Source organism: Chlamydotis macqueenii, chromosome 1, assembly GCF_036417535.1.
Source record: "Chlamydotis macqueenii isolate bChlMac1 chromosome 1, bChlMac1.mat, whole genome shotgun sequence".
Lineage (NCBI taxonomy): Eukaryota > Metazoa > Chordata > Aves > Otidiformes > Otididae > Chlamydotis > Chlamydotis macqueenii.
This window is the reverse complement of record NC_141556.1, coordinates 25,344,497-25,371,720: the sequence shown is the minus strand read 5'-3', so window position 1 is coordinate 25,371,720 and position 27,224 is coordinate 25,344,497. Positions and strand designations below refer to the sequence as shown.

At 39.1% G+C, this 27,224-nt stretch overlaps 1 protein-coding gene across 2 annotated transcripts in view; it reads left to right on the top strand.

The window, feature by feature from the left end:
- Window positions 1-23,757, top strand: part of CPED1 (cadherin like and PC-esterase domain containing 1) — a 158,801-nt gene extending 135,044 nt beyond the window's left edge. For both annotated transcript variants that reach the window (XM_086747358.1, XM_086747365.1), the window contains exons 18-23: window positions 2,374-2,510; window positions 12,004-12,224; window positions 12,477-12,578; window positions 12,778-12,865; window positions 14,822-14,968; window positions 20,720-23,757. In XM_086747358.1, the coding sequence (XP_086603484.1) occupies window positions 2,374-2,510; window positions 12,004-12,224; window positions 12,477-12,578; window positions 12,778-12,865; window positions 14,822-14,968; window positions 20,720-20,947 (923 nt within the window). In that variant the 3' untranslated portion in view covers window positions 20,948-23,757. The remainder of the gene's footprint in view (window positions 1-2,373; window positions 2,511-12,003; window positions 12,225-12,476; window positions 12,579-12,777; window positions 12,866-14,821; window positions 14,969-20,719) is intronic.
- Window positions 23,758-27,224: the final 3,467 nt, after the last annotated feature.

Below are 27,224 nucleotides of genomic sequence, written 5' to 3'. Positions count from 1 at the left end.
AAAAATCTATATAAATATAAAACCTACTTCTATTAGCATTAAATGTCAGTGCTTCCTATAAACGTGAGTTTATCTCCATATATCCTTGTTCTCTCATTTTTTTTACATTTGCCACTAACTTTTAGCATATGCCAAAAATTGATCTATTTTTTTCTTAATATACCTAGAGAGCTATTAAATAAAATCAAACACACTATTTGAAAGAAGCTTTTCAGAAGGTACTTATCGCTTTCAGTTGCCAAAGTTTAAACTTTTCTTGTTCAGATGTTTCAGCTCCTCAATATTCATTTTATATAGTTCTACTTTTCTAGTTTATTACTTAAAACCAGATCAGCTCATAAATGTATGGGATGTTAAGAAGGAAAATGCCATAAAATGAAGGATCTCAGATGTTGTAGACATTGCCAGAATTTTTACGTATTTGTTTGAGAGAAAAATTACTATGTCAGGAAAAAGACTGCCCAGTTTTCATATATTTTTTTAAATATAATGCACTGCCCAAAACAAATTTCAGATCATTTATCAGGAGCTCTACAGTAGTGGTAGTGTCTCAGTCCAGACCTCAAATCAACCAACCATTCTGTCCCTGCTCTGCTACTCAAAAGGCACAAAGCAATAAAAGTTGTTCGCATGGCACCTATTGCTGTGTTATCTGAGACCTTGCACTTTTCAGTCTCTTCGTACAACTGCTATGAAGCTGGGAATGACCCTTTAGCCACGCATTGCAAATGGAGTGGGACCAAGAGCAAGATCCACAAATGGCAATAGAAATTTTGGAGGGTCAAAGCATGTGTGGCCCAGTGGTGGCCAGGAGGCCACAGCCTAGAGTGAGGGACCTCAAAGCCAAGGGAGGGCCAGGGTGAGGAAGAGATTCACAATGATCGGCACTGGAGACTGTGAGAAGGAGGAATCGTTTAAATTCAGCCCTCGGTTTCCCAGCTGAGGGCTGGAAGAGCACTCCCTGCTCCAGAACCTGGTTATCCACTTTGTACCTTTAGATGAAGATTCACTTTAACTTCTTCCCTTGCTCCTGAGGTAGCAGCTCTCTCCCAAAGCCGCCGGGATCCTGTGGAGTTGCTTCACTCAGCCTCCCACTCAGTCCCTGGTCTGTATAATGTTGATAGGCAGAAGCCTTGGTTTTTTGCTGTCGCTTCTTTTGTCACAGCAATTTATCACACAGAGCGAAGCACACCCAGCTGGCTGCTGAGCTGCCCTCTGGTAGCAGTGACCGTCACAAACTCTAAGGCCAGGTCTACTCTGCAAACATTTGTTTTTGGAGACGTTCGCTGGGCTGCGATGAGAAACTCAGCTGTGCTAGCAGGGCTCAATGGCATTGACACAAGGATCTGGGAGCCTCTGTGCTTTTCCTTTAGTGACACGTTTAATCAGAGGCAAAAGCAGGTTTTGCTGGCAGAACCACATAGGCACTGGGAGATATTGTCAGGACAGTGCACTTGTACGCGTGAGAAAAGTGTTTCTTGTGTTGATCTGAATATAAAGGCAACTCAAAAGTTTTCTGTCTTCCTTCAGAAGCTAAATACCTCTGACTTCCAGTAGGATTTTGCGAATTAATAACTTTAGCAAATCAAAATAACAAAGCCATTCAACCTTAGGTAAGCTATACCTAAAACCTGCTGAATTTTTATAATCCCAGTTTATAGAATTGATGGATTTTATGCTCCTAATCTGTAAAATCATTTTTGAAATTAGGGGTCAGGCTCTAATAAATAACATAGGTTATTCGTCTCACCTTACTTTTACCTTCTGAAATATATATGTGTAGCCTGGGATGGTTCTCTGAACTCTCACAAATTAAAGAAATTAGTGTTTCCGAGGGAAAGTCATCCTGTCTCATTATTTCTACATTATCTGTATAATCTTAGATTCATTTTTCTCTCAAGGGGCTCTCAAAATCTAGCTTCAATCCATCACCCAACTTTTAGACGTTTAGTGGTAGATGAGAATGAATCTTGTCTTTAGACACTTATGAATGTTGTCTCTTCCCATTCAGCCTCCTCACCCCTTTTCCCTTTGTCGTGTACCTTCTGTGGAGAAAGGACAAGCTGCTACGCTTGTAAGGCTACGCTTGTAAGGCTACGCTTGAAAGGCAACATGAACTGAGAAATAAGCCCACACATGACTGTCAAATTTGAGCATTCACATCTTTTTTTCATGGAAAGGAAAAATTCCCATCCTTGCTAAATAAAAAGGGCATAACAGAGAAGAAGGGAATAGTCTTTTCACAGGGTTGAGGGGCATTTAATTTAGAGAAAACTCCCATAAAAAAATACTCAAAAACACCTCGCTTGCTATATAATAAGGCTACTCACAAGAATACAGAGGAGATGCTGACATCTTGTTACTGTTTTCCAGGGCAATGGATTGTCCCTTGCCTCAGTTGCTCTGACAACAGGACCTGCGACTGGAGAGAAATAACGTGGCAGCCCCATGGTTGCCAGTACTCTGTGCTAGCCAAGTCCGAGCTCCAGCACTGTGTGGAGGGCAGAAGGGTGTGTAACAGATTTTATATTTTGATTTGTTTTTTTTTTTACCTGGATATTTAGTGTCCCGAAGCTTTAAAAACAGTTTTATGATTGATGTGTAAAGAAAAAAAAAATCTCTTTTTGTTATAACTGGAAAAAGATTCAGATGGAAAATCCACAGGAACGAAAACCAACCATTATCCATAATTTAGCCTCCTATGCAGACGCTGCTATCTGCTGTCATTTCGCATAGGACCTTAGGTCACACCAGTGGAGTTTCAAGACCTACAGTGTACGTGGTTACCAGTTAGACCTGCAGTGAGTATGTAGGGACTGTAAATGGAGGATGGATTTACATTGTTGTCACAGTTTGTCTCACACCTGGCATGCAAGTTGGATTTCTTCTGCTGCATACCTAATGCATGGCATTGCTTGTGCACACTAATCTTACCAAGTCTTCTTGCACATTCTTTTCTTGTAGTGAAGCTTCTAAGGTGATTGCTTGGAAATACAAGGTCTCCTTAATAAGCATGCTATGACTGTAAAACTGTTGAGAGAGAGCTCTGATCTGAGGCTCAGGTACCTTACTGAGGATACAAGTATCCAGAAAGTAAGTAATTAATTGTTATAACGATTTTAATAGTTTGTTTTCTAGGTAAGAAAATAGTAACTGAAAGCGGCATTTTGATAAAATCCAAGAACATTTCTATATAGACAAATACAAAAATAACAGTCTTTCAATTAACATTTTCTCCTTCTTTTCTGGTCATTTTTTGTCCTGCACAAAGTCCTTCATTGCCATTTGGCTTTATTTCTGCCTGTGGTTTTCTCCATTACGAGACAGAGGAGAAGCCTGATTTGTTCCTCATGTACAAAACAAGCACTTCTGGATTGACCACAGTAAAAAATATACAAGAATTTTATAGCTTTGCTTTCGTCTTTGGTTTCCATAGACATCACACTGCTTCAATAAGCAAACATCCTTTGGTCAGACAGTTGAAGAACAGCAGAGGAGCAATATGGAAGTGGATTGCCGGGGTATTGCTGGGAGTAGTATGCTGACATTCCCTCCTCCCCAGTCTGACCACTTACATTCACCAGTGTCAAAAGCAGGACATTTGTTAAGGGTCCGTTAAAGCCAAGTATATGAAATGAATGTCTGTGAGCTTGATTTCTTAATTCAAACTCCACTGTGTTCTGACTCTCTGAGGCCATTGATCTATTCTAGTGTCAGATGAGAGCAGATCCAATGTGAGCTACGTTAACACCATGCAAGAAAAACTTCTGTAAAAATAATTGCATTTGTTTCCCATTCTGCATCTTTTGCAAAAGTCTTCTGCTATTATCTGATAATCTTCACTGCTCCATAGAAATCTGCTGAATCACTCCCGTTGCCTTTGCACAGACGTCTATTTAACTGATTTATTCTTTTAAAGTCATCACTCTTAATGCATGTTCCTCTTCTGGTGTATTTCTCCTGTATCTTTCCCTCTGATATGATTTTTGTCACCACTTTGCAGTGGTTTTAACTTTGTGTGATATTTTGCAATATGATTTCTGCTTCTTTAGCCAAATAAATAAATGTAGAGCCTACACCAAGTCCCTCATGTCAGTAAAGCTTAAAAACTAAGACTTTTTTCAGACCTAAGTCACATGAGTAAAAATGGTCTTCTGCTTGGATAATAAGGTCCTCATTCTGCCTATGATTAAGGCAAACTTTAGAATTACTTTACACCATCTAAACAATGCAGTAGGAAAAGTATTTTTTTTTTCAGGAGCTCACTGTCAGTTGTATTGTATGCTATTATGTATGTTTAAGCAAATTGGATCTTTTATAAGGGAGCTATTGAGTAGCCAAGATATAATTCTTGTGAACAAAAAATTTTTATTATACAAGAGATTTTGGTATTTGTATATATTTATATTTCCTAATATGTGATATTAGTTTCAAACCAATGTGTACTTTGTCTTTAAGCACTACAGAGATCACTGCCTTCTCAAACTAACAACATCATAGTTTCAGTAACAAAATAAGCAGAAGGTTTCAATGCTGGAAATGTAAGCAGACTGAAAAAAACCCATGAGTACAAAACATAAGGTCAAAAATCATTAACCCAAGTGAGGACACTGAGATGATCTAGAATGCTGTTTGATTTGTATTGTTATTTGCTGTAGTTAGCTGAGAACAACAGAACTCACTCATGTCTCCACTTCTCAAAATGGGCTCAACTAACCGTTGTGCCTCTGTTTTCTGTTTTGTTTTTTTTTAATATGACACCACACTTTGAATATTTAGCTTGCGTAACTTTGGTCTCAGGAGTTCAAAATCCTTTCCAAAGCAGTCATGGACCATGATCTACATCTGAATTCTTGCTCAAAATTTATTGTGAACTAAGGCAATAAAACCTCCATAAACCCCACGTAATTACCAATCCTTTCTCAGGAAAGCAGAGACATGGGTGCCTGCAGCGCCTTTGGGTCAAATGACATCATACCTTCCATCAAAACACTAACAGCCTTCTGTGACTGAATTTAGCTTCTGAATACCTTCATAAAGATTCAGGATAATGCAAGATTTCACCAGGAATCACAGGGAAAGCAAGTAGTGACATTTGTGATTCACTAGTCTGAAATCTCTGATTTTTGTCCTGGAAAAAAAATAATTTGGTTTCAGGATTCTGATTCACTGGCTTTACTTCTTACAGTTAAAAACATCATAATAAGGTGTTATAATCAACATAAGTGCCTGTGATTATGTCTTTTCTTTTAAATAGGAAGTGTTAAACTCTATGTCACTGTCAAATTCCGACTATGATAACTGCAGCCTGTTTTCTTATGCCTCCCTATTTGTTCTATATGCAAAAAAAAAAAAAAAAAAAAATCCTACTTCTCTTTCTACTTTTAATGAATGTGAAGGGAAGCATGCAATGAATTAACTACTGCTGTGCTATGTCCCCAATCTGGGTGCACTTCAACAACTGATAAAATAAGATGTAAAGTGCGTGTTCTTTTTGGCTGAAATGCAGCACATGTAAGATCAACTGTATTTTTAAGTGCAATCATTCTGTTTTTCTCATGGTTCATAGAACAACAGTAAAATGCAGCTTTCAGATATGTCTCTTGTTCATTAATTTCTTCTATGCATTTGTCAATAATTTCTGAAATATATTTATGATCACCCAAACAGAGCACTTCTTTCCTATCTGCATCATAAGTAAGCCTTCAGAAATGCTTTCTAATTTGTTTTCTAACTCCAGACTGCTTTTGTGTCTTATATTCAAATTGATTTGTTTTTCAGAGCTCATCTCTCAAATTATCATCTTGTCTCACTGTAGCAGAAACTAATTTTCCCTGGCTATGACTTCAAATTGACTTCACATCATCAGTAACTGCTATTTTAATTTGTGTGCATATAGAACTGTGTTTGAGTTAAGTTGGTTCTGTTTCATTAAAATGTAAGACCACCTGTAGTGAAACAATAACATTTGGATTGGTGGAGACATGAGAAAGAATATAGATCCACAAAACCAGTTTATGAGGCCTTATTTTTCCTTTATGATGGTCAGCAAGACTAGTCATCGTAAGTTTGCATTTCAGACACAGTAAAGAGGAAAATTTTGAAATGTTGAGGCTAAGGTGACTCTGGATGAGTAGATTTTCATTCAGTCCACTTTTAATATCTGTAGTCCTTTTTCTCCTCCATTTTAAACTCTAACTAAGGGTAACAAGATGCAGGCTGTGTTATTCTTAGGGAACGCCACATGTATGTCCTAACTGAATCAAAGAAATAGGCAATCATCGTAAAAATATTATATCTGTATTATAATGACTCAACAAAATCCTCTGTAACAGTGGTTAATGAGTTTTTGCTGTAAGATTTATGAAATTCTGTTAAGACATGATGCTTTGATGTTTGTACAAGAACTTTAAATATAAGTGAAGGAAACGAGGTTCTAACAGGTAATTATTTATCCAATTAGTAGCATATAGAATGCTGGCTGCAATAGCATGGGGGATATGTATTTTGTTTGTCATTGAGAAATACTACTCAGAATTTGTTCTTACAATAAAGTACCATTGAGTTGTGTAATTAAGAACAGGAAATACGAAAAGACAATATTTGCTGAAGTACTTAAAATTCAGCTGTTAAAACAGGAATTTTAATTTATAATTTCTTAATAATATTTTAAAGTTAAGTAGTGTTTTGGTCCTACAGGTGTTTAAATTTCCTAAGTGTGGTTAATTTATAATGATAGGTCTGGTTAAGAAGTGAATTCCACTATGCTTACACAATCTTTTAAAGCCTGTAAGCTATAATGGAATTTTTCACACCAAACATTTGCAACAGAAGACGCTGAAAACCTCTGTCTGCATGAAAGTGTTGTTCTTTGTCTGGTAAAATTATAGACTTACGTTTGCCTGATCCTTTAGTCATCCTGCAGACAAATCCCCCATTGACCTGAGTAGTACATGACTAAGCCTTGTGCCAGACTGTAAAGAAATTTTCGTATTCTACACACCTGAGCCATCACTTTGCTCATTGTTGACATGGAGCTAAATACAGAATCGTCCCCAGGGCCCTTGGTTCAAATCATATTAAATACTAGATGGCTTGCACAACTATAGTAAGTTCATGCCACTGTATAGAAATAAATGTGAGTATAGCTACCACACATTGAATTACACAAAATTATTATTCTCATTCATCAAAGCTCTTGGGTTAGTTGAAGGACACAAGTTTTCTTCCTGGGGCTAAACAGCACTTATTTTAGCCTTTGAGTCTTCCAAGCATTTGCTGAAAATGAAGCTGACTTGCAAAAGGTGGATGCTTTGAAAGATGTTTTCTGATGGTCTGCATAATACAAGAAAATGTACTTGGCCAGCTCAGCACAAGGGTAGGTTAAAAGCAGGTAGAATTACTTCTTTTTCACCTGGATTTTTTTTTTAGAAAGAAGAAAAAGAATTTGTTTATTTTTCAGGATTTACACCTCTCACAGCATGGCTGGGCCAATGGTTAGAGACACATTTTTGGATGCAGACACCAGCCTGGGATGCATTGAGTTACAAGGAATGCACATCCGTCTTTCTATCAACATGAGCTGGCAACGTGCACTTGCAGCCCAAAAAGTCAACCACATCCTGGGCTGCATCAAAAGAAGCGTGGCCAGCAGGCCGAGGGAGGTGATTGTCCCCCTCTACTCTGCTCTTGTGAGACCCCACGTGGAGTACTGCATCCAGTTCTGGAGCCCCCAACATCAGAAGGACATGGACCTGTTGGAGAGGGTCCAGAGGAGGGCCATGAAGATGATCAGAGAGCTGGAGCACCTCTCCTATGAGGACAGGCTGAGAGAGTTGGGGCTGTTCAGCCTGGAGAAGAGAAGGCTCTGGGGAGACCTTATAGCGGCCTTCCAGTGCCTAAAGAAGACTTACAAGAAAGATGAGGAGAAACTCTTCAGCAGGGCCTGTTGTGATAGGATGAGGGGTAATGGTTTTATAATAGAGGGAGGTAGATCCAGACTTGATATAAAGAAGAAATTCATTACTGTGAGGGTGGTGAGGCACTGGAACAGGTTGCCCAGAGAGGTGGTAGATGCCCCATCCTTGGAAACATTCAAGGCCAGGTTAGATGGGGCTCTGAGCAACCTGGTCTAGTTGGGGATGTCCCTGCTCCTTGCAGGGGGGTTGGACTAGATGGCCTGTAGAGGTCCCTTCCAATCCAAATGATTCTGTGATTCTATCTGAGATCTTCTCTCTACTTACAGGAGCATTCCCTTCGAAATCCCAGCACATACAGTCTTCATAGTGTGACTGCTGATACCCTCCCGTGATAACTGCAAACAGACTTCAGAGCTCTCCATCAGGGCTAGAGGGCAGGGACAAGAGGTTTCACATACTGCAGCCCTGGTTTTAATGACATATCTTTCAACAATGCTGTGATTTCACTGTGGAAGAAGTGGCTGGAGTTAAACAGATTTGTATTATTCCAGTGATACAGTCCCGGTATGGCTCATACCTACTTGAACAGTCAAATACCTCTTGACTAAAAGCTAATATTGTTATAACTGACTGACATCTTTGAGGATAACCTACAGTTCTGGTCTGGTTTTCTGTACAACCACAAGTCCACTTTGGCTCATTTCTCTTTTCCCCACTTACATCAAGTCTTAGCTATTCTCTTTTCAGAATTGTTTCTGAGTGTGCAGGGTAATTTCCCTAGTGAAACAACCTGCATTCCTTGCCAATGTGGTGTTGCCATCTGCCTCATTTCTGACTCATCCTGCTCAGCCATCTTCTCCTAGGAATAAGTATACATTCCCAGATGGACACACAGACACTCAATAGCATGAGCTGTCTGATCTAATTTTTCTGCTTTACCTCGTCATAACAAACTCACTTAAGAGAGAAAATGGAGATGTTCTGAAACTCAGAACTCAGTCCTTCAGAGACGGACTGTGTTCAGTCTTGTCAGTCTTGTGTTAATATTTGAAGAAGTATGGCTGGGCCCTAGCAGTTATTTATTTTGTCCAGTTATACTGACTGCTCTAAAGGAATCTGCTCTGACTCCTGTCACCTCTTTCATGTTCTCAAAGCATAAGGACAACAACAATAATAGTATTCCAAGACCCACTGATATTTTCATATGGTGCAAAATGGCTCTAAGGCTAGAACTATCCCTTTAAGAAGTTATCTTACCTAGCTTTTCTTTCCTGGTACTGGTTTTCTAAAGGGGTATGCTGTCCCATCTGCAGTCCTGGCCAGTAGGTACCTCAGGGCAGACTTGAAAACTCACTCATGGATCCACTGCCTATGTGCGTGCATGTAGAAATTATAAAGGCCTACAATGCTAAAGTATTTAATAGTGTAAATTGTGTGTGTGTGTTTTTGTGGGTGGGTGTTTTGCTCTGGTTTTGACATAATGAAAAAACGGGAAAGAGGTTGATGAGTCGATCTCAGTCTTGGATGCTCTGCAATGTTTGAGATGCTGGAGATATTTAGAATTACACTTCACACTTAAGTTGATAGAGAATATATAGTCTTGGCAAAACTAGGCATCTGTGCATCATGTTCATTGGCTGTGGCCATGCTTCTTCTCTCCCTTTTTTCTGTGAAGGGTGTTGTTCTGCTATTTCAATTCAGAAGTGGATGTGAGTAGACAAAATACACTTAGAAGGAGAAAATATCTCTCAGAATCATAGTCACAGTAGAATGAAGAGTGAGATAAAAATGCCACATCTGCCAAATCAGTGTAATTAATAGCTGAATATGCTCCTTGCGTATTATTCCCATGTGCAGGGATAACACAATAGTATCATATTATAAGAAGTAGAAGAGAAAATCTAGCTTGTTCTACGAACTGTTCTTTTTGTGTAACCTGGTAGAGCCTGTTTGTTATTTTGCTAATGATGTCCTGAGTTTTTACAGAAATGTGCTCACCCACATTACAAGTTAATGATATCCTTGCCTGCTAAGATCTGAGAACTGCTTTATAATAGATATCCATCTAGATACTACAGTGATGGACTTATGAAATGGAGATTAAAGAGACATGGATATAGATAGACTGGAGAGATTAAGAGATTTTGCAAGTTAAAAGAATTGTTTAAAACCTCAAGTTAACCTACTTTAGAATTGGGACATACTGTAAGCATGGGCTGTCTTCCTAATTATAAATAATTGTGTGCATGTTTGCGTCTGGCAGAGAGGGAAAGAGAGAGTATCCAACCGGTCTTTCCAAGGATCCAAGGATCCTTGACTTCTGTGAGTCACATTCTGCTTGGTTTAAAGAGGTTTCTTCTGACACAATGTGAAAAGAGTTGGAAATCCCCTTGCATGTGAGGGAAGTTCTTGTGCAGTCCAAGCACGGACAGCAGCTGTGTAAGAATTTATTCTGTGAAGAAGCTTGGAGGGGTCCAGGACAGGAAGTGAAAGAGCAGTGCTCTCAGTGCTTGTTTTAATTTGTTTGCTACCATAGGTAATCTTTCAAGGGCTTCTCTGCAGCCCACAACGGGCAAGGCATGGGATGTTGAAGTCATTGTCATGCCTGTTCTTGGCCCTTGCACCAGATCAGGGAATGTTCGTCTGAAACTGCTTCTGTTCTGTGCGAACCATCATTGGTACACTGTTGTGGCTTATTTTTACTCACAATAGGTTCGTAGTGGGAACTGGAATCAGTCCGTAAAACTGTGACATTCCTGAAGGTGATGAATACATAGAGATCTTCTAGATAAGTCCAAGATACTTTCACCACATAAAAATTCTAAGAGAACCTTTGGAAATTTATCCTTAAACAAGTAATCTTGTGCAGTCTGAATTTTATTTGCATAACCACATATCCAAGGTGGAAGTGGTAAAGCATCGAACCTCAAATCAAATTAAAAAAACCAAACAACCAAAACCCAACTTAAAAGGTGCAAACTACCCTGAGTGCCAGAGGAGGCAGGAGAAGCAGCGTACTGCTGCGCGGAGAACAGGACAGTTACTGTGTTATAGCTCTGTGGGGTTTCTGACTCCCAGTTTTACATTTATGCTCCTCTTGTGGATTTCTGGCTGAGGTGACTGTGGTAATAACTGATTACATGCACAGTTTCATTGGCAAACTGCAGTGAACCTGGGTTCTCTTCCCCTTTGGACTCTTGTCATGGCTTACATGTTCTCTTCAGCAGGAGGAAGTGCCAATCCTATCCACTAAAAATAGGGCAATGACATTAAGAAACCCATACGTTAATTTCTGGGGTCTCCAGGTACAGAGGTGTTTGATTTGTCAGGGAAGTCTCCAGAATGAGTAGAAGCAAGCCCAAATCTTACTTCTTCATTAATTTGCAAGTTCAGAGTAGCCTAGAGAAGACTGCTGATACATGAAGTACTTCTGTCATCCTGACAGCACTTCTCACTACCTTTGGGCCACGATGCTTCCTGGTGGTCACATCACACATGCCAGCACTCTAGTCAGATTATCTGACACCAAAATAACCTCCTTTTTTGCTCCCCTCTGAAACTGCAGAAAGACCATTTTTCTACAAATGAAGCAGCAACTGCATCCATTGATGTGTGTGTGTGCTACTTTGCTGTAATTTCTAATGAATCACATTTATGGAAGACAGGCATTAACCAAGCCAGGCTGTGTAGGAACAAACCACATGAAAAACTGGAGGAACAAAAGCAGGAAGCTGCAAGCCATCACGAGAGGCTCTGTACTAGCATTTGGAAGTAAATATAAACTTAAGCAAAAGAATGCTCAAAAAGGATGGAAAATGCAGGTCTAACTGTGCAGCTATACCCATCTATAACCTGTACTTTTTGTCTTTGAAACACATGATATGGCTTTTGTTTATCAGATCACATAGATTTTGCTAAAGGAGAACTTTAGTATTGAGATGTCAGGGCTGGAGAACTGGCAGATATTATTTCTTGAACATTATGAGAACAGTTTAAAAACCTCCAGACTAGCTGTATCCTTTTCTTAGTTTTTGGTTTTTGGAGTGTACAACTTCTAAGTCATATTTTTTTTTTCCATTCAAAGATTCTTTTTATAGGTGACTCAACTAACAGAGGGATGATGTACTACCTAATAGAAAGAGTGAACAAGACTCTTCAGGAGTGGCAAAAGACTCATGATGTTAAATGTTATCACAATATTAATGAGGGAAAAACCTTTATCAGTTACTCCTACTACCCCCAGTTCTGGATGAACACAAACCAGAGACCGACTTTTGAAAAAGCACTGGAACAACTACTGCAGAGGTACTGTACAAACTCTATTGCTGGTATTCTCGCTCTATTCACAAATGTGTTTAGCACATTTTACAATTAAAGTCAATAAACAATTAAACATAATGTCTGCAGACCGTATTGTATAGTTGAAAAATAGTAGAAAATGACATCAGGCCTAATCAGGATGCCGGATACAGTTCACTGAAATGTAATGCAATGCAGTTAAAATGTTTGCCATCTGTTTTAAGGCAACATGTGTTGTTTTTCCTTTCTGGGTTTCAGATCACGTCCCCTGGAGAATACAGACAAGACCGTATTAATTGTAGGTGGTGTTCAGTGGCTTAATTCCAATCACCTGCAAATTATCCAAAAGGTGTTGAACAGGTAACGTTATGTGCTTGGTGTTATTCCAAGTCTTGATATGATAAATTATGAGAAACAACAAAAAATTTTAAATGCAAACATTTAATTTGTTTTCTCATGGTTGTACACTTGACTGACTTTGAAAAAATTAAAATGAAGTGTCTTGTGGTGTGTCTGTTAAGTAAAATGTTTATCTTTTTTTTTTTAATTTACCAAACAGGGAAAATCTATCAAATATCCTGGTAATTATCAAATCTATAGGGATGGGCTTTCACCTCCCAGTGGATGGAATACATTCTCTATCACAGGTAAGCTGCAGTATATTTAGAGTGTATTTTCACAGAAGACTTGTCATTTCAGTAATAATTTTGGTGTCTGGTCAAAATATGTTACAGTCTCTACTGAGCAAGCTTTAAGTGGCTCAAAGAAAGAACAATGTTTGTATTCACTCATACAGCTTTCTGATGCAGATTCAGACTGATTTGCCTTACTTCATTGATTCCACTGCAATCAGAGCGCCATTTGAGACACCATTGTCAGTCAGATGTCAAGGAACCAGAAGAAGCTCCAATATAAGTCTGCTGCCAAAATTAAGAAATCAGGCAGGTTGCTCCTTATACCACCTTGAGCACTGTCCCTCCCCAGGCTTCCTCCATCATTACTGCTGGATCAGATTCACTGGTCTGGCCGCATTGCACAGCTCTCCATAAATCTATCTTAACCAACCCATGAAGCCAGAACATTACAGAACAGCTGGAATGTACCAGTGAATCCAGCCTGTTATTTGTATGTTAATTGGATGCAACAGTAAGTTTAAATCATATCCAAGACTCTCAAAGTAACAGATGGACTTATTTCAATGTGCTGTATAATTCATTCAATTCCATATTTTTATTTACAGTTTTGGACGGTGGTTCTCTATTAAACACCTATAAAACACGTGGATGCGACAGGGCTGGGAAGCGCCGGAGGGCAGAACAGAGTAAATGATGTTCTGCGTGTAACGCTCCAGCTATTCACAGGTGTTGAAAAGAGAAAATTATTAGCTTTCATAGTTTACATACAGCACACCTATCACACTCAGGACTGCTGCCCACGTCTTTTTGCAACCATAACACACTGCTGTGTTCAATGTGTGACTTACTGTTACTCTCACCCTTCTTTTTGCTACAGAGACTGCCCTGATGGATTTTGACCATTCTTTCTTTCTAAATCAGTACTATCTTCCTTGTCTTTACTGAATATCTTCTTAGTTATTCCAACCATTTCCTTAATTTATCCCAATGACCAAATTAGAACACAGTAGGGAAATGGTTGGACTCAACATGAAACATTGTCGTAGCTCCTGCCACAGCTTTCAGGGGAGTTCAGTCCTAGGAGGAAGAAACAGAACTTTCATCAAAGGCTGGTGAGGCAAGGACAGGAAGAGTATTAAAGGCTTCCTAGGACTGCTTTTTTTCTCTTTTTCATCCAATAGTTTATAAAACTTGAAAAATTAACTACAGTGCTTAACCGACATTCTTTTCCCTTTCAATATTGGAATCATATGCCAAATTACCCATGTGGTTTGGGTGCTCTGGACTTCTGGATTACCCCAGCTACTCTCAAAGCCCGTCTGTCTTCAGTGTCAAATCCACTGCCTTGACAAATATATGGCTAACCTTTTTTCTATTCCTGGCCTTCCTGCAGTATCTTGAGAAATAATAATCTGTTCTTCAGTGTAACCATTTCTAAGATATCCATGGCTCTATACTCCTTTTTAAGCAACAGTCTCAATGACTTTCATTTGAAGTTGAATTTTTCTTTTACAGGAACAATTTCACCATTTTTTACAGACAACTTTATAATATAAATTTTTAAAAATATATTAAAAGCAGTTACATAGTAGTTATATTTTAAACAACATTGAATTCTTTCTATGAAGAAAGCTATTCAACTATTGAAAAGTAATTATAGTTACTGCTAACTTGATTTTAAATTAGATCTTATTTAAATCAACCTGATCTGTTGTGCAATTAGGGGAAAAATTTTAAGATTTTTCTTGTAACTATTTTTGTGCTGCAAAACCCATTCTAAAAATTTCTTCAAAAATCTACAACAGTCTTGGAGTACTTTCAAGAGTGAATATGTAGTAATTCACATCTGGAGTATAACATAATTGCTTTATTCAAAATGCAGTTTTGCTGTTCATTTCGGTGGCAGAATAAAATAGCCTTTAAACAGCCCTTCTGACAAGGCATTGCCATATTTTATCTGGAATGCAGGCAGAAATTCAAAACTTGTGGAATGAAAACTTGGTTATTCTGGATACCGCAAAAAATTTTGGCTATGAAGTTGTTGACACCTTTGTCATCACCATGGGACGTTACAAAGAATTCCTGCAAGGGAAGTGTGGCTGCCATTTCCATGAGGTAACAGTTTATGCTTATATTGTTCCCAGGTATTTCAGAGCAATTTTAACTGTCAGGTGCTTAGAAACAAAAAGTTGTGCAACGAGGTTCAGATCCATGACTCACAAGTTAGGCCTGAATAAAAAGGAGACAGTAGTTTGTTTGGTGGCACTTGTCCCTCGCTGCTCAGAGTGCAACGCTGCCCAAGGACAGGCTGAACTGCTCTAGTGGTGATTCCTTGAAATAAAAACAAGCGTGCTTTTCTGCAAAGGTAACCTGTATAAAAGGATGTTGCACAGTTTCCAGATTCTTACATTATTTGCTATGCATTATATATCCCTACCACTTCTGCATGGACTCACTTCATCTTTTTGCCATACCTCAGCCTCGCAGGTTTTTTTTCTTAAGCCTTCCTAACGGAGCAGGTCAACAGGCTCCCGTCAGATCACAGGTACATTTAAAATGGAGCTTGACATTGAAAGGCCACTCTTACTGCTGTATATCTGATTTCATATGGCTGAGAAAGAGTAATCTGGGATAGTTATAGTGACTGACTATACAAACAGAAATCTCACACTCATAGTTCTGTTTTCTTTTTTTTTGTCTGAAATCTATAGAAATTCTGTCTTTTGTTTTATAACTACTGGACTAGTGAAGCAGGGACATGGTAAAATATATGAGTAGGGCCATTGAGAACAGGTTCTTCTGTTCATTTGAAGCTCTGGGAAGGAATTTTCACAATATATTACAAATGACAGGAGTCCATGGACTAAATAAAAAAAAACACAAATAAATAAACATATTATTATATTAGTGAGGCTGCTAAACCAGTGAAAGTAAAGAGTTTGAAAAATAAAATATTTAAAGTTTTTCTGATTTCCTTTAAGATGTATTTTGAGTGTATGTTATGTCTTTTTATAGTGAGTGCTTTTCCCCATCAGCAAAGGAAGGATTTGTTTTAGTTTTGGAGTTCTTGTACCTTATCTATAGCAAATGAAGCAGTACATCCCTTGTTTAGTGCAGGTGACCCTGAATGATAACAGAATAATTTTTGAGCAGTCAAGTAAGCAGGTACCCTCTGCAATAAGATTGATGACAGTAGGTTTGCATATGGTAGTTAAAAAACTGTTACCAAGGCCACTGGACTATTCCAGTAGCTTCCAACCAAGTTCTTCCTTGTAGCCATGACACCAGCTTGTTGGTATAAAAAGCCAGTTCCCAAATTCCTGTTATGAGTGGTCAGTCTGATGAGAATCTGAACACATCATTCATTGCCCTAAAGAAGACTCATGAATATTACATTATTCCCTTTGGAAACCAGAAAAAGCTTTGAGAAATAAAGGAGGGTCATACCTTTCCAGGTGCTTATCTCCTGATTCCTAGTAAACAATATTTCCTCAGTGAAAACTGGAATCATGCACTCAGATGTCATTAGTAACCCCATACCTCCATTTTTTGCTGGATATAATGACAGAGAAGCCTTTTGGTACCTCTGTAGACAAACTCATGTTTAGCACAGTGAGGAATTGCCTGTGATGCTGCAAGGATCTTCATACTTATGAACTGAATGCGAGTTGTCTGTTTAACAAAAGACTAGGAAACTACCACAATTTATTCCATTAAAATCTGTTTAGGACCATAAAACTTGAACTGTCATATCATTCAAGAAGATTGCGTTTCCTCTGAGTAATCAAAAGAGAGATGACAGATGCAAGTTATTTCATAGAATAAATAAAGAAAGAGAAGAAATTGTTGTTGAAAAGTTACAACTGGAGGAAAAAAAGGATGCAACAAAAGATGTCTCTTTGAAAGTTAATGAATTTAACTGGGCGCTTCGAGCTGGTAAGAAGCTACTAGTTGGAAGAAATCTCAGGAGTTTAGTTACGGACTAGAATAGTGACACAAGCAATTTGATGTATCATTTAGAAGACAGAACTCCACAAGTTAATTCTTTTGAAGAAAATCCTATAACTTTTTTATTAGAGTTATCAAAAGTTCATAAATACTGAAAAAGCCTATCACCACAAAAGTGAAATGCTAGCATTTTTCCAGCATGAATTTAGGAATTTGTTTTCTGCCAAAACAAATTCAAGTAAGAGAGACCACGAAATGTTTTCTGAATCTCTCAAGAGAAGGATAAAGCTCCTTTGCTTATTTTGCCAAGTCATGCCTATTTTTCTGTAAGCCTCACTCGTGGCCAAGCCTGTTCCCAGGACCTGGATGCATGCAGGATTAGCACAGAAGCTCTGTAGAACTTCATGGGTACAAAGGTGGGCCATGACACCAGGAATGAGGTGGAAGCACTAATTTTTCCTGTGAAGAAATGTCAGGACAGCTGCGATATATTTTCCTTAAAGATCCCAAAACCCCAGAGATCTAAAAATAAGGTTTCCTTCATCGGACACCCACAGTATACACTGGAATACAAAATGTACTGTGGCTAATTAAACCTAGGAGTAGTTTAAACCAAACAAACTGCATTCAGTGGTGATGATCGTAAAATTCAAGCATAGACTCCAGAGTGTCCTTGTGGTGTCTGCTGGCCAAGCATCAGCATAGCAAGTCGAACCATTTTCTTGCAGCCAGTGGATTATATTTAATTCTCTCAGCAACAGCAGTGATCTTTACATACTGCAGGAAAAAAAAAAAAACAACAAACTACAAGGCTTTAATTTTTCTTGTTAAATATTGCAGACAGATATAATAACAGAGATAGACTACCAGACAACAAATGCATTCCCAAAAGAGAGTGGGGAGAAAATCAGCTGTCCCTGGTTGGGACTCTGTTCCAGTATGAGGCTCACTGGGACTGCGCACAGGCTTGGGAGTGCTATCAGATGTGTCTAACCTCACGTGCTGTGCGTCAACCTCGCCGCTGTTTTCCACCTCAGGCTCTTCACCAGGTCACATGTTTTCAGCCCATTTCTGTGGCCTCCGTCCTGCTTTGGGACCAAATACAGCAGGCATGGCTAGTTAACCAATCCTTTAACCTACCCTGTTAGTACCTGAGAGAGGCACGAACACAGCTCAGTCCAAATGGAGCTGGGAAAGAGGGAGTAAGTCACAGAGCATGTATTTATGCAATGGACAAATAGTCCCATGGAGTAAATGCCTCCCTTCTTTTCACCCAGACAGCTATATTGACCCTTTTCTGTCTAGAACCCAGATGTTGGTGCCTTCATGGGTCACTGCTGATGCTGGTTGTTTCCACAGAGCTTTTGAGTGAAATGGAGAGCTTCAAAGTGAAATATTTCAGATGCTTTGTATGCAACCGGGTGGAAAACAGCAGGGCATGATCGGTCATCATCATTTTTCATGCACTCCTCCATTATTTTGTATGAGCTCATGTGCAGAGTTGGCCTTGCTTCTCTACTGGAGGAATCTCAACAGAGAGCATGTGCTCCTGGGGAGGATCAGGGGAGAATCTGGCTCATGGAATTGTTGTTAATGAGGCTTGAGAGATTTTTGTGCCTGAAAGAGGCACAGATGTGCCCAGGAGAATTCATCAGCCCCTAAAAACCAGGCTTGATCCTTGAGGAAAGCAAAAAGCGAGTCCTTGAATGCTTTTGATACCTCGTTAGTTTTAACAGTTTTGTCATCAGTTTATTTCTGCATCCTGGCAAGTGGAGTTTCATCAGGTGCTAAAGCAGTTTGCGCTAGGAAAATGGCATTTTGCCTCCGAGGACGAAGCCAAGAACACTGTGTAAAACCCCAGAACTTTTTGTTTCATGAAACCAGATGAGAGGAATTAAACCTGCTGCTTTGTACTTTCACTTTCTTTCCCTTAAAAATTGACCTCCTCACTTCCCAGAAGACGATATCCCTCTGTAAATGCCATCTGAGCTGAAGCACGGTTGTGCAGAAGTGGGGAGGTGGCCGTTCTGTGCAATCAGAAAACAAGAACTGACCCACTTCACAGGGCCTCTATGCCCTGATAGCATAGAAATCTGCAGCTCTGTAGACCCTATAGTCTTCACTCAGCTTGCCAAGGGATCTGGACTCACAAAGGCATTATATCAACATGGGACTAAAAAATCTTGCATAACTGTCACTTTCTGCCCATATGTACTTCTAGTTCTATGCACATATGCAAAACTGATTTTTTAATTACCTCATTCTTCACAAATGCTTATGGAGAAGTAGATTGGCCCGCAGTTATAAAGGCCTTTATGGAACCTATTTTTTTTTGTTCAGATTTATTTCCTAATTTGATGGCAATGAAATTATGGTCACAACACAGAAACTAGCAACCTTGGGATTTTGGTATCTCAATCAGTGGCTAGCTGCTGGATGAACATTAGATTGCATTCCTGGGAGATTATGCCTAACAGGAATGCAGTTTGGGTGATTGGTTCAAGGTGGCATTGTTTTGAAATATTTGTAAGATCTAAGGCACTAATTTAGAAAAATGAACCTGCAGTAATTGCATGAAAACAAATAACAGCCCTTGGCTTAGCTGTATCAAATTGATCAGGGGATATATTAATTTTCTACATGGATAATTCCTGGTCTTTTTTTAGTTCAGCCAGCTCCCTCATAGCCTCTCTGCCCAGTTTTTCAAGCTTTTGCATGTGTTCTTCTTTCACTCACATTTAATTTTGTATGAGTTGTTTCATTTATTATGAGCGTCACTACATATGAACATTGTTTCTGATTGTTCAGTGAGAGTAAATATACATTATATTTTTGAAAAGCTAGTATGTTTCTGCATAAATATATGCATTAATAGATGAAGTCTGCTTTTTCAAGCGTCTGCTGTGATTGATATAGCAGGAAACTGACAGGCACCAGAGCTATTAAGTCAGCATATAGTTACTCTTTTAAAAATAAGTTAACAACTTGGCCCCTTTTCTGCTTTCTCTGCATTTGACAATGCCTGGGTCAGAGTCCTTTGTCCTGCATTTGTGCAAGATTCTGAGGCTTTGTCTCTCTTGAAGTTGCTTCATTATTCATCAGTGACTCTGTGTTCACCGAGATGAGACCTTCAGCATCTCACAGGAGACCATCCTCCCAGTCATTAGGCTCCTGACAACCATATCTTTCACTTTTTCTCTCTCGTTAGTCCCATGGACATTTGTTTATTCCATACAAATTGAATAATCTCAGAGCTTTATACATATTTGGGGGTCCAAGGAGGAGCATTCTTCTGCACCAAGTTCCTGAACCACATTGTGGTTATGTCAGTGTGATGCCCCAGAGAGAGGGATGTTAAATTGCACCGTAACTCCCTGCTTGGAGAAGCATGACACATAAGTGTTTTCATCTCAACATGGAGCTGGGCCAGGTTTGCATCAAGACCTGAGAGTGAGACATTTTTGCAGGGCTCACAGCTGAGACACAGCATATGTTGCTCAAGTGCTTGGAATCAGAGCAGGATTTTATCCTTCCTGCAAGACAGGGCTGTCCTGGGTTTATTTTTTCCCGTGGTAAATATACAGACAAGCTGTTAAGTACGGATTTTGTTGTTCAGATAAATTGTCCATAATGAAGAGAACAGAGTCTAATACACAAAGGCATTACAGAATCAGCCAACTGAGTATAACGGGCCTACCCATTTAGATTTCAAGGCTTAAGTGAATAAGATCTTGCACTTTAGTTAGTATGTAACATAACAAGTTGGCCACTAAAATACTGTTTGTGAGCAACTTGCAGCTCAAGGTAAGAGTGTCAGGACCTGCTTTGTGGAGAACTGTCTCAGCATTTCTGTACACACAGCTGTGTATCCTTCTTGGTGCAGACAGAAAGCACTCACATATGTCACTTCTTTTGCAGGTGGTGAAATCCAATCCCTCTGAAGAAAGTCCGCACATAACAATGACGTTATCAAGGCACTATACACTGGGGAAATATTTTGGCAGTCAAAGAAAGCCATCACAACTGCAGGACTATGCAACAAATTCTCAGTCTCCATATCATGTCCGAGGTCCAATAAATCAAGTTTATTCTGAAATCCTTCTCAGCAGGCTCTGTGCAAGTAAGAGGGAACTTGTCAGCACATAGCCCCTCTTGGATATAGCGCTGGGATTAGAGATGTGCCACTACCTGAGTGACAATCGAAGGACCATGGTGAATTTATGACATGCTTCCTTGATTGGCTGCACATGTATCAACACAGTTTGGGACATGTGGCATTTTTCCAAAAACTTTATGAAATCAAGATATGCCCTGGCAATTCTGTGGTGTCAAAATGGAAGATGGAAGGATGCAAAGGACAGAAGAGGGGAAGCTACTTGAACTGTTGCCAAATGCTAGAACAGCTGTAGCTCAAGCAGCAGTGTATTAACAATAGTAAAGAGAGAGAAATATATACACTTGAATGACTTGGAAAAGACTGGTTTAGCTCTTCAGCACTATCTAGTTTTTCTATTTATGGAGACACTGTAATATTTGAATGTATTTAGAAACTGGCTACATTCCATTTTTAAGAGTTTTATTTTATGTGGATGGGTTCCCCTTCAATTTCAAACAACTTCTATTTAGACACTTGGTTTATACAATTTGCAAATGTCTGTTAGCATTTTACTGATGACGCCAAGTTTTGAACTCTAGTGTTTTTAGTGAAAACACACCCCTTCTTTGTATCTTAGATGGAACAGATGTCTATTCTATTTTTGGCATGTTCTAAAGTTAATATAGAGATAGATTACTTAGATTTGAGACTGATTAGAACTGTCTCAATGTAACATGTAAATAGTGAATATTATAACGTAATCTTATTTATGGCCACAGTTTAGGAGAGTGGCCATATGCAGGAAGACTGCTTAGATATGTGCTTCAGTGTCTACCTTGGCCTGTAAGCCAAGCAAGTATTCTTCCCACATAGAAGTGCCATTTCTTTTATGATTTTTTTATAAAATACTTGCTAATGTGGGAAGCCAGTACCACAAACAGAAGAAAAATCCCCTTTGCAAGCACACATAAAAACTTCAGGATCTGGTTTTTAATCTGTCATGAGGAGTGTGTGGTGTGATGGGAGCGGAATGTACTGCCTGTATCTTATGCTTGGCAGGGACAAGACCTTCTCTGAACTCCAGTTTCATGCTACGTCACTGATGTTTGCAGACCTACTCTGGGCGAAACCCCAGGGAGAGGCTTTACCAGTGTAGGGGGAACAGTCTGCTCATCCCCTGCCACAGCGCTGGCAACACATTCATTCACAGTTGTGGTGCTCTGATGGAAAACCAAATGTGGTCCAGATTTAGCAGCTGGGTGATGGGTTAATGGTGCCCCATAAAACTGTTCTCCTTATAAATTATCCAGTTACAGATTTTTATGAATCCAGTCATGGACAGGCAATCAAGGCACCAGTCTCACCCACCATGCACTAGAGAAGGGAGTCAGAACAAGGTAAGTTTGAGTCTAGTGAAGGATCCACCAAGCTCTGTGACAGGCTTCCCCCTTCACAATTTTATATAAAATCTTCCACTAGCTTCTGCTGCCTTTGGAAAAGTATGTCACGAGCAAAGTCAGGGAAGAAACAAATTATGGCACAGAACTAATCACCATCTTATTGGCCTTAGTAGCACACAGAAGGGCTGCCCTATATAGAAGAAGGGCTAGAAATTGATGTCACCACATTTAAGATTTGCCAAAGATCCCTAAACTCAACACAGTTGGTATCCTCAGCTAAAGTTTTGTGAATTATTGCTCCTTCAGATCAGATAGGTGGAGATATGCTAGGAAATTTTCATGTAACATGGAGTCTGGCTTCCCTAGATGATCGAAGAATCCTCAAAAAGAGGATCTGGCATATATAATTCAGGAGACCTCCCACTGTATTGACAAAGATCCTAATTTAGATGACATTACGTTTAGTGAGACAGTGTGAATATCTCTGTTTCTCTCTAATATGCTGCTGCTGTGCTTACAGTAAATGTCCCTGAATTTCTATGTAAGGTTTTCCCTGGCATGGAGCTTTACATGAAAGATGGGTCAGGAACTGGGCATAAATACTGAAAATGTCTACATTTGTTTTTAAGCAATGTAATTATCTAAGGAATATAGCTGTATGCAAATGATATAATATATAATCTTGGGTCTGGAACTCTAGGGCTGCTCAATATTCAGTTGAAGGATTTAATATCAGTAGATGTGAAATGCAGCCAGATGTCTTTGCTATTAAGATGATCAATGATAGATGCATTACAATTCTGCTTCTGTTAAGATTTTTTGTAGCTCATTTAAATCCACATGCTGTTGCTGTTATTGTTCTGTACACAAATGTTTTTAAGGCATGAACTAGGTTTTTATGTTTTGGTTTTTTTTTTTTTTTAATCAGAACTTATTGCTGAAGCATCAGCTATAATGATGGAAAGGAAAGAGCTGACTTTGTTATACTGTAGCTGATACTAGCGAATGTGCAATTCATCACTTCTGGTTCCACCACAAAATAGTTTACATGTGCTGTACACCCCGAGGTCTTAATGTTTTCCAAATCTTAATATTTTTCAAATGTATCAAGTGGAAATTTTCCTGTGTGTTTTCTATTTTTCACATGTCTGTGTATGTATATAGGTCTGTACAAAGTCATTGGTACAATTTGCAAACTGATCTTTATTTAAATGAGTTCTTTGAATAAGTTTTCCAACACTATATATGAACCATGTAATCTTAGGAACAAACAAAGGGAATGCTGACTAAAACAGGTACCAAGGTACATTTTTCATTATTTGACTTTAAAATATATCTAGCATCTATAGGTATGCGAAAGAAGAGAGTTGAGATGGATAGGGAAGTCAAGGAGTCACTTGCTCATACATATTAAAATTTACAGATTAAGACAATAAAATAGTTATTATGTTTGAACTCCACTGAGAGCATATATGTTGCTATCAATGGTTTACTCTAGAATTATCACATGTGCTGTGATGTTTTGCCTGAATAAGCATTAAAGTGTTCCTACTATATTAATACTGATTCATAATGTAGGGGTTTTCCCCCATATGTTTACCTTAGTCCCATTACTTACCATTGAAACAGCAAAGGACCTTATTGTCAAGGTGAGTTTCACCTCCTAATACAGACATGAATGGCTCTGGAATTGCTGGAAGGACTGAAATAATCAGGCTGGGGAACAAGAACACCAAGAAGTGGTGTTTCCTGCTCATCATCTGCCCAGCAGGCCATGGAGTTTAAAGTAGAACCAGGATATACTTTAAGCTGCAGGCTTTCAGTGAGACTGAAACTGTGCTGAAAAAAAAAATAAGTACCCTGACATACAAAGCAGTAATCTCAGCTTTTATTGCATTCCTTAACACTTTAGCTGAATCTGCAGTGTGATGTACCAGTGTCCAATGAGTTATCCCTCATGTAACTCCACAGATGTTGCACAGCTATTTGGGTTTTAGCCTTGCTGGGTAGATGGCTGCCATGGTCAAGTCCCACTCAGTGAGTATCTTTGGAATAAATGGGTACAACAAAGAAGATTTCCCTATTTGTAGGGAAATGCCTTAACAAGTCAGCTCTGTCATTGGAGATGTTACATTTCAAATAACCTTATTTGACAAGGAGCTGAAAGAATGAACTATGTATACTATTTTTACACTTAGGATTCATTTGAAAATGTTAATCTTTAGAATAATCTCTCTCACCACTAAATATAAGGCCTTTATTTTTCTCTTCTGTGACATACATAAGGAACATCAAAGTAAATGTGTTTGCTTAGTGGGTGGGGTAGTGGGGCATCCAATTACCTCAAGGCTGAAATAACCACTAATAGTTGTACTTCTCTTGCTATGCTGAGCCAAAGAGAATGCTTTGAAGAACCAGGTATGTGTGATATTAAGTTGACTTCAGTCCAGGGATCTTTCAGATTACTTCTTTAGAGTAAAGCAATTTTTTAGAGGTGCAGTGAGCTATTTGGCATAGAGTCAAACTGTTAAACAAGCCTCTGTAGGCTCACATGGAAAAGCATAGTTTTACCTTTTCTTTTCTTTTTTTTTTTTTTTGCCTACTAGCCTTGCATCTGGCTTGTTTTACCTTGCTGTTGTGACTATGTGTACCTGCTCTATTCTACATCAGCCTTTCTTTCAGATGACCTGAGAAGTTTCTATTTTATCTTAGAAGCAACTTTTGGAAATCTGAGAGATGATTGTTGCAAATTCAGGCTGAATCTTCAAAATATCAATGTTATTATCTTAATGTCTTTGTCAATTCCAACAGCAAAAGATCTACTGAGTGTTGCATGGGCAGAGTAAGCCTCTTCTCTAGGGCAGTGATTTTCTCTGGTGAATTTAAAACAGCTGTGTTGTGATAAGAGCTTAGTGTGCACTAGCACTTAGTGCTTTGTGGAGCTTGCCTTTACTGAGCCAAACTCCATCTTTCAGACTCCACTGCCATCTTTACCTGTGTAAATCTTCAAAACACCACTGCAGTCAGTTTATAATGCAGGCACAACTATGTATTGGTGCTGGTCCATATCCTACAATATCTACTGGTCTCTTCATACTATCCATTGAATGGAAAAGCCTTGACTGCACAATAAAAGTATGCTATGCATTTTAGCCTTACTCACCTCTGGTTGGGTGGTAGTAAAAATACTGTTACATGTGTCAGTACCTAGAACCAAGTGCCCTAGAAAACTACTCCAGTCATTCACTTGAATGGGCAAGACAGGCCTGTAGCATTACAACAGGGGCTCCTCCAGCACCAGTTCCTATTGTGATGCACTTCTTCCTTTTCTAGGTTCATTCATCCTGCTGCTTGGCCAGCTCTCTGGCAGCTGTGGGCAGCCGCTCCTGCAATCCCTCAAATGTACTCAACAGCCTTGGCAAGATACACCGTGTTAAGCACCCCTGGACTGAAGATAAAGTGTATGTTAAAATGAAATCTGAACTGAGGTCTGTGTGAAACACAGCACCTACTCAGCATCCTCTTCGTTTCCTCTAGAATTGAACTGCTCTTATGAGGAGCGGAATTCAGTCCCTTTCAGCTGAATCTAAGATAACAGGGTCTTTTCTCAACTTTCCACAACTTTCTTCCCACTGCTTGCTTGCATGAAATAAAGGAAGGGATCTTCTCTGCATGCTCCTGCCTAACAGAGTGAGATGAGCTGCACTCACACAGAGCCATGCAGGAGGCATTTCCCTCATATACTTCATTATGGGGACAAAATTCCTATGGCAGATGGTGTTTTCAATATTGTGATTTTTTTAATCTGTCTTGAGCAGTGAGAGGCAATATGGTTAAAACAGCCAGTGCCTGGCTCAGTGTCTGCCAGTGTCGCCTGCCCTGGTGCTGCTCTCAGGATTCCAGGCAGGTTCTGAGTGAAGACAAGACTGCAGAACTGAAATCCTGGAGTGAGGAATCAAAATGCCTTTTGGCAAAGTCAGGGCATTTACGAAGAGCTCACTACAGATCAAGATGAGAGGAAATGAAAGTTGTCAGGAGCTCTTTAAAATCAGTAAATTCTGTAGGATATTGCCAAGGTTTGAAAATCAGTATTTGGCAGAGTTTCTCACTTCTTGTCATGTTCTGAAAATGTCTTTTACCTTTTCTTTTCTCTTGTGATTATCAACTTCCTTATTTCCATTATGATTCTCTGGGATTAAGAAGCTTACAGTAATATTTCTGCTCTGCCTGATAATAACTGTGCACCCTCCCCAGATGGCAGTCGAATTGTCTTACAAATCAGAGAAGTTTTATTATTTCTGCAGGATTTTTTCCTTTACTTCCACATACCATCTTGGAAGATTCTGTGTATTTACAGTTAGTCATCTATGGCTTTAGTTATAATAGCTTTAATGCCTCCAATGCATTCAAAGAAACCTGCCAATCTCTTTTATCCTAATAGGACAGAGAACACTTTCAACCATGAAAACCTGACCTTGCAAGTCATTAGACAATGCATCATCCAACATGATCTAGCCCACAATTGGCTTCCTTTAAAATAAAGAAGCAGAGTCACATCTTCATACATAATCACGTGATGTTGTCTCTTACTGAAGTTTTTGTTGGAGTGATTACAATTTGAACATGATTTGTGTGAACTGATAGGTGTTTTTTTCCTCTCAAGGCCTTTGCTGAGCTCTCTTTACAGCAAATGGTATCTATTAGCTACTGTAAAATCCTGTTTCAACATCCTTTGTGCACCGTGTCCTGCCCAGTTATTATAAAATACACACGTACAATGGGATTTACTGTTGATGGTAAAAGGTTAAATCATAACAGGTCTTACCGCTCCACCCATTACTGGTCCCTAAATTCCACATTGCGTCATTTCTGTGCAGTAACAAGTAACCCCATAATGCTGGCTGCATGGCTCCTCAGTCTCTAGCAC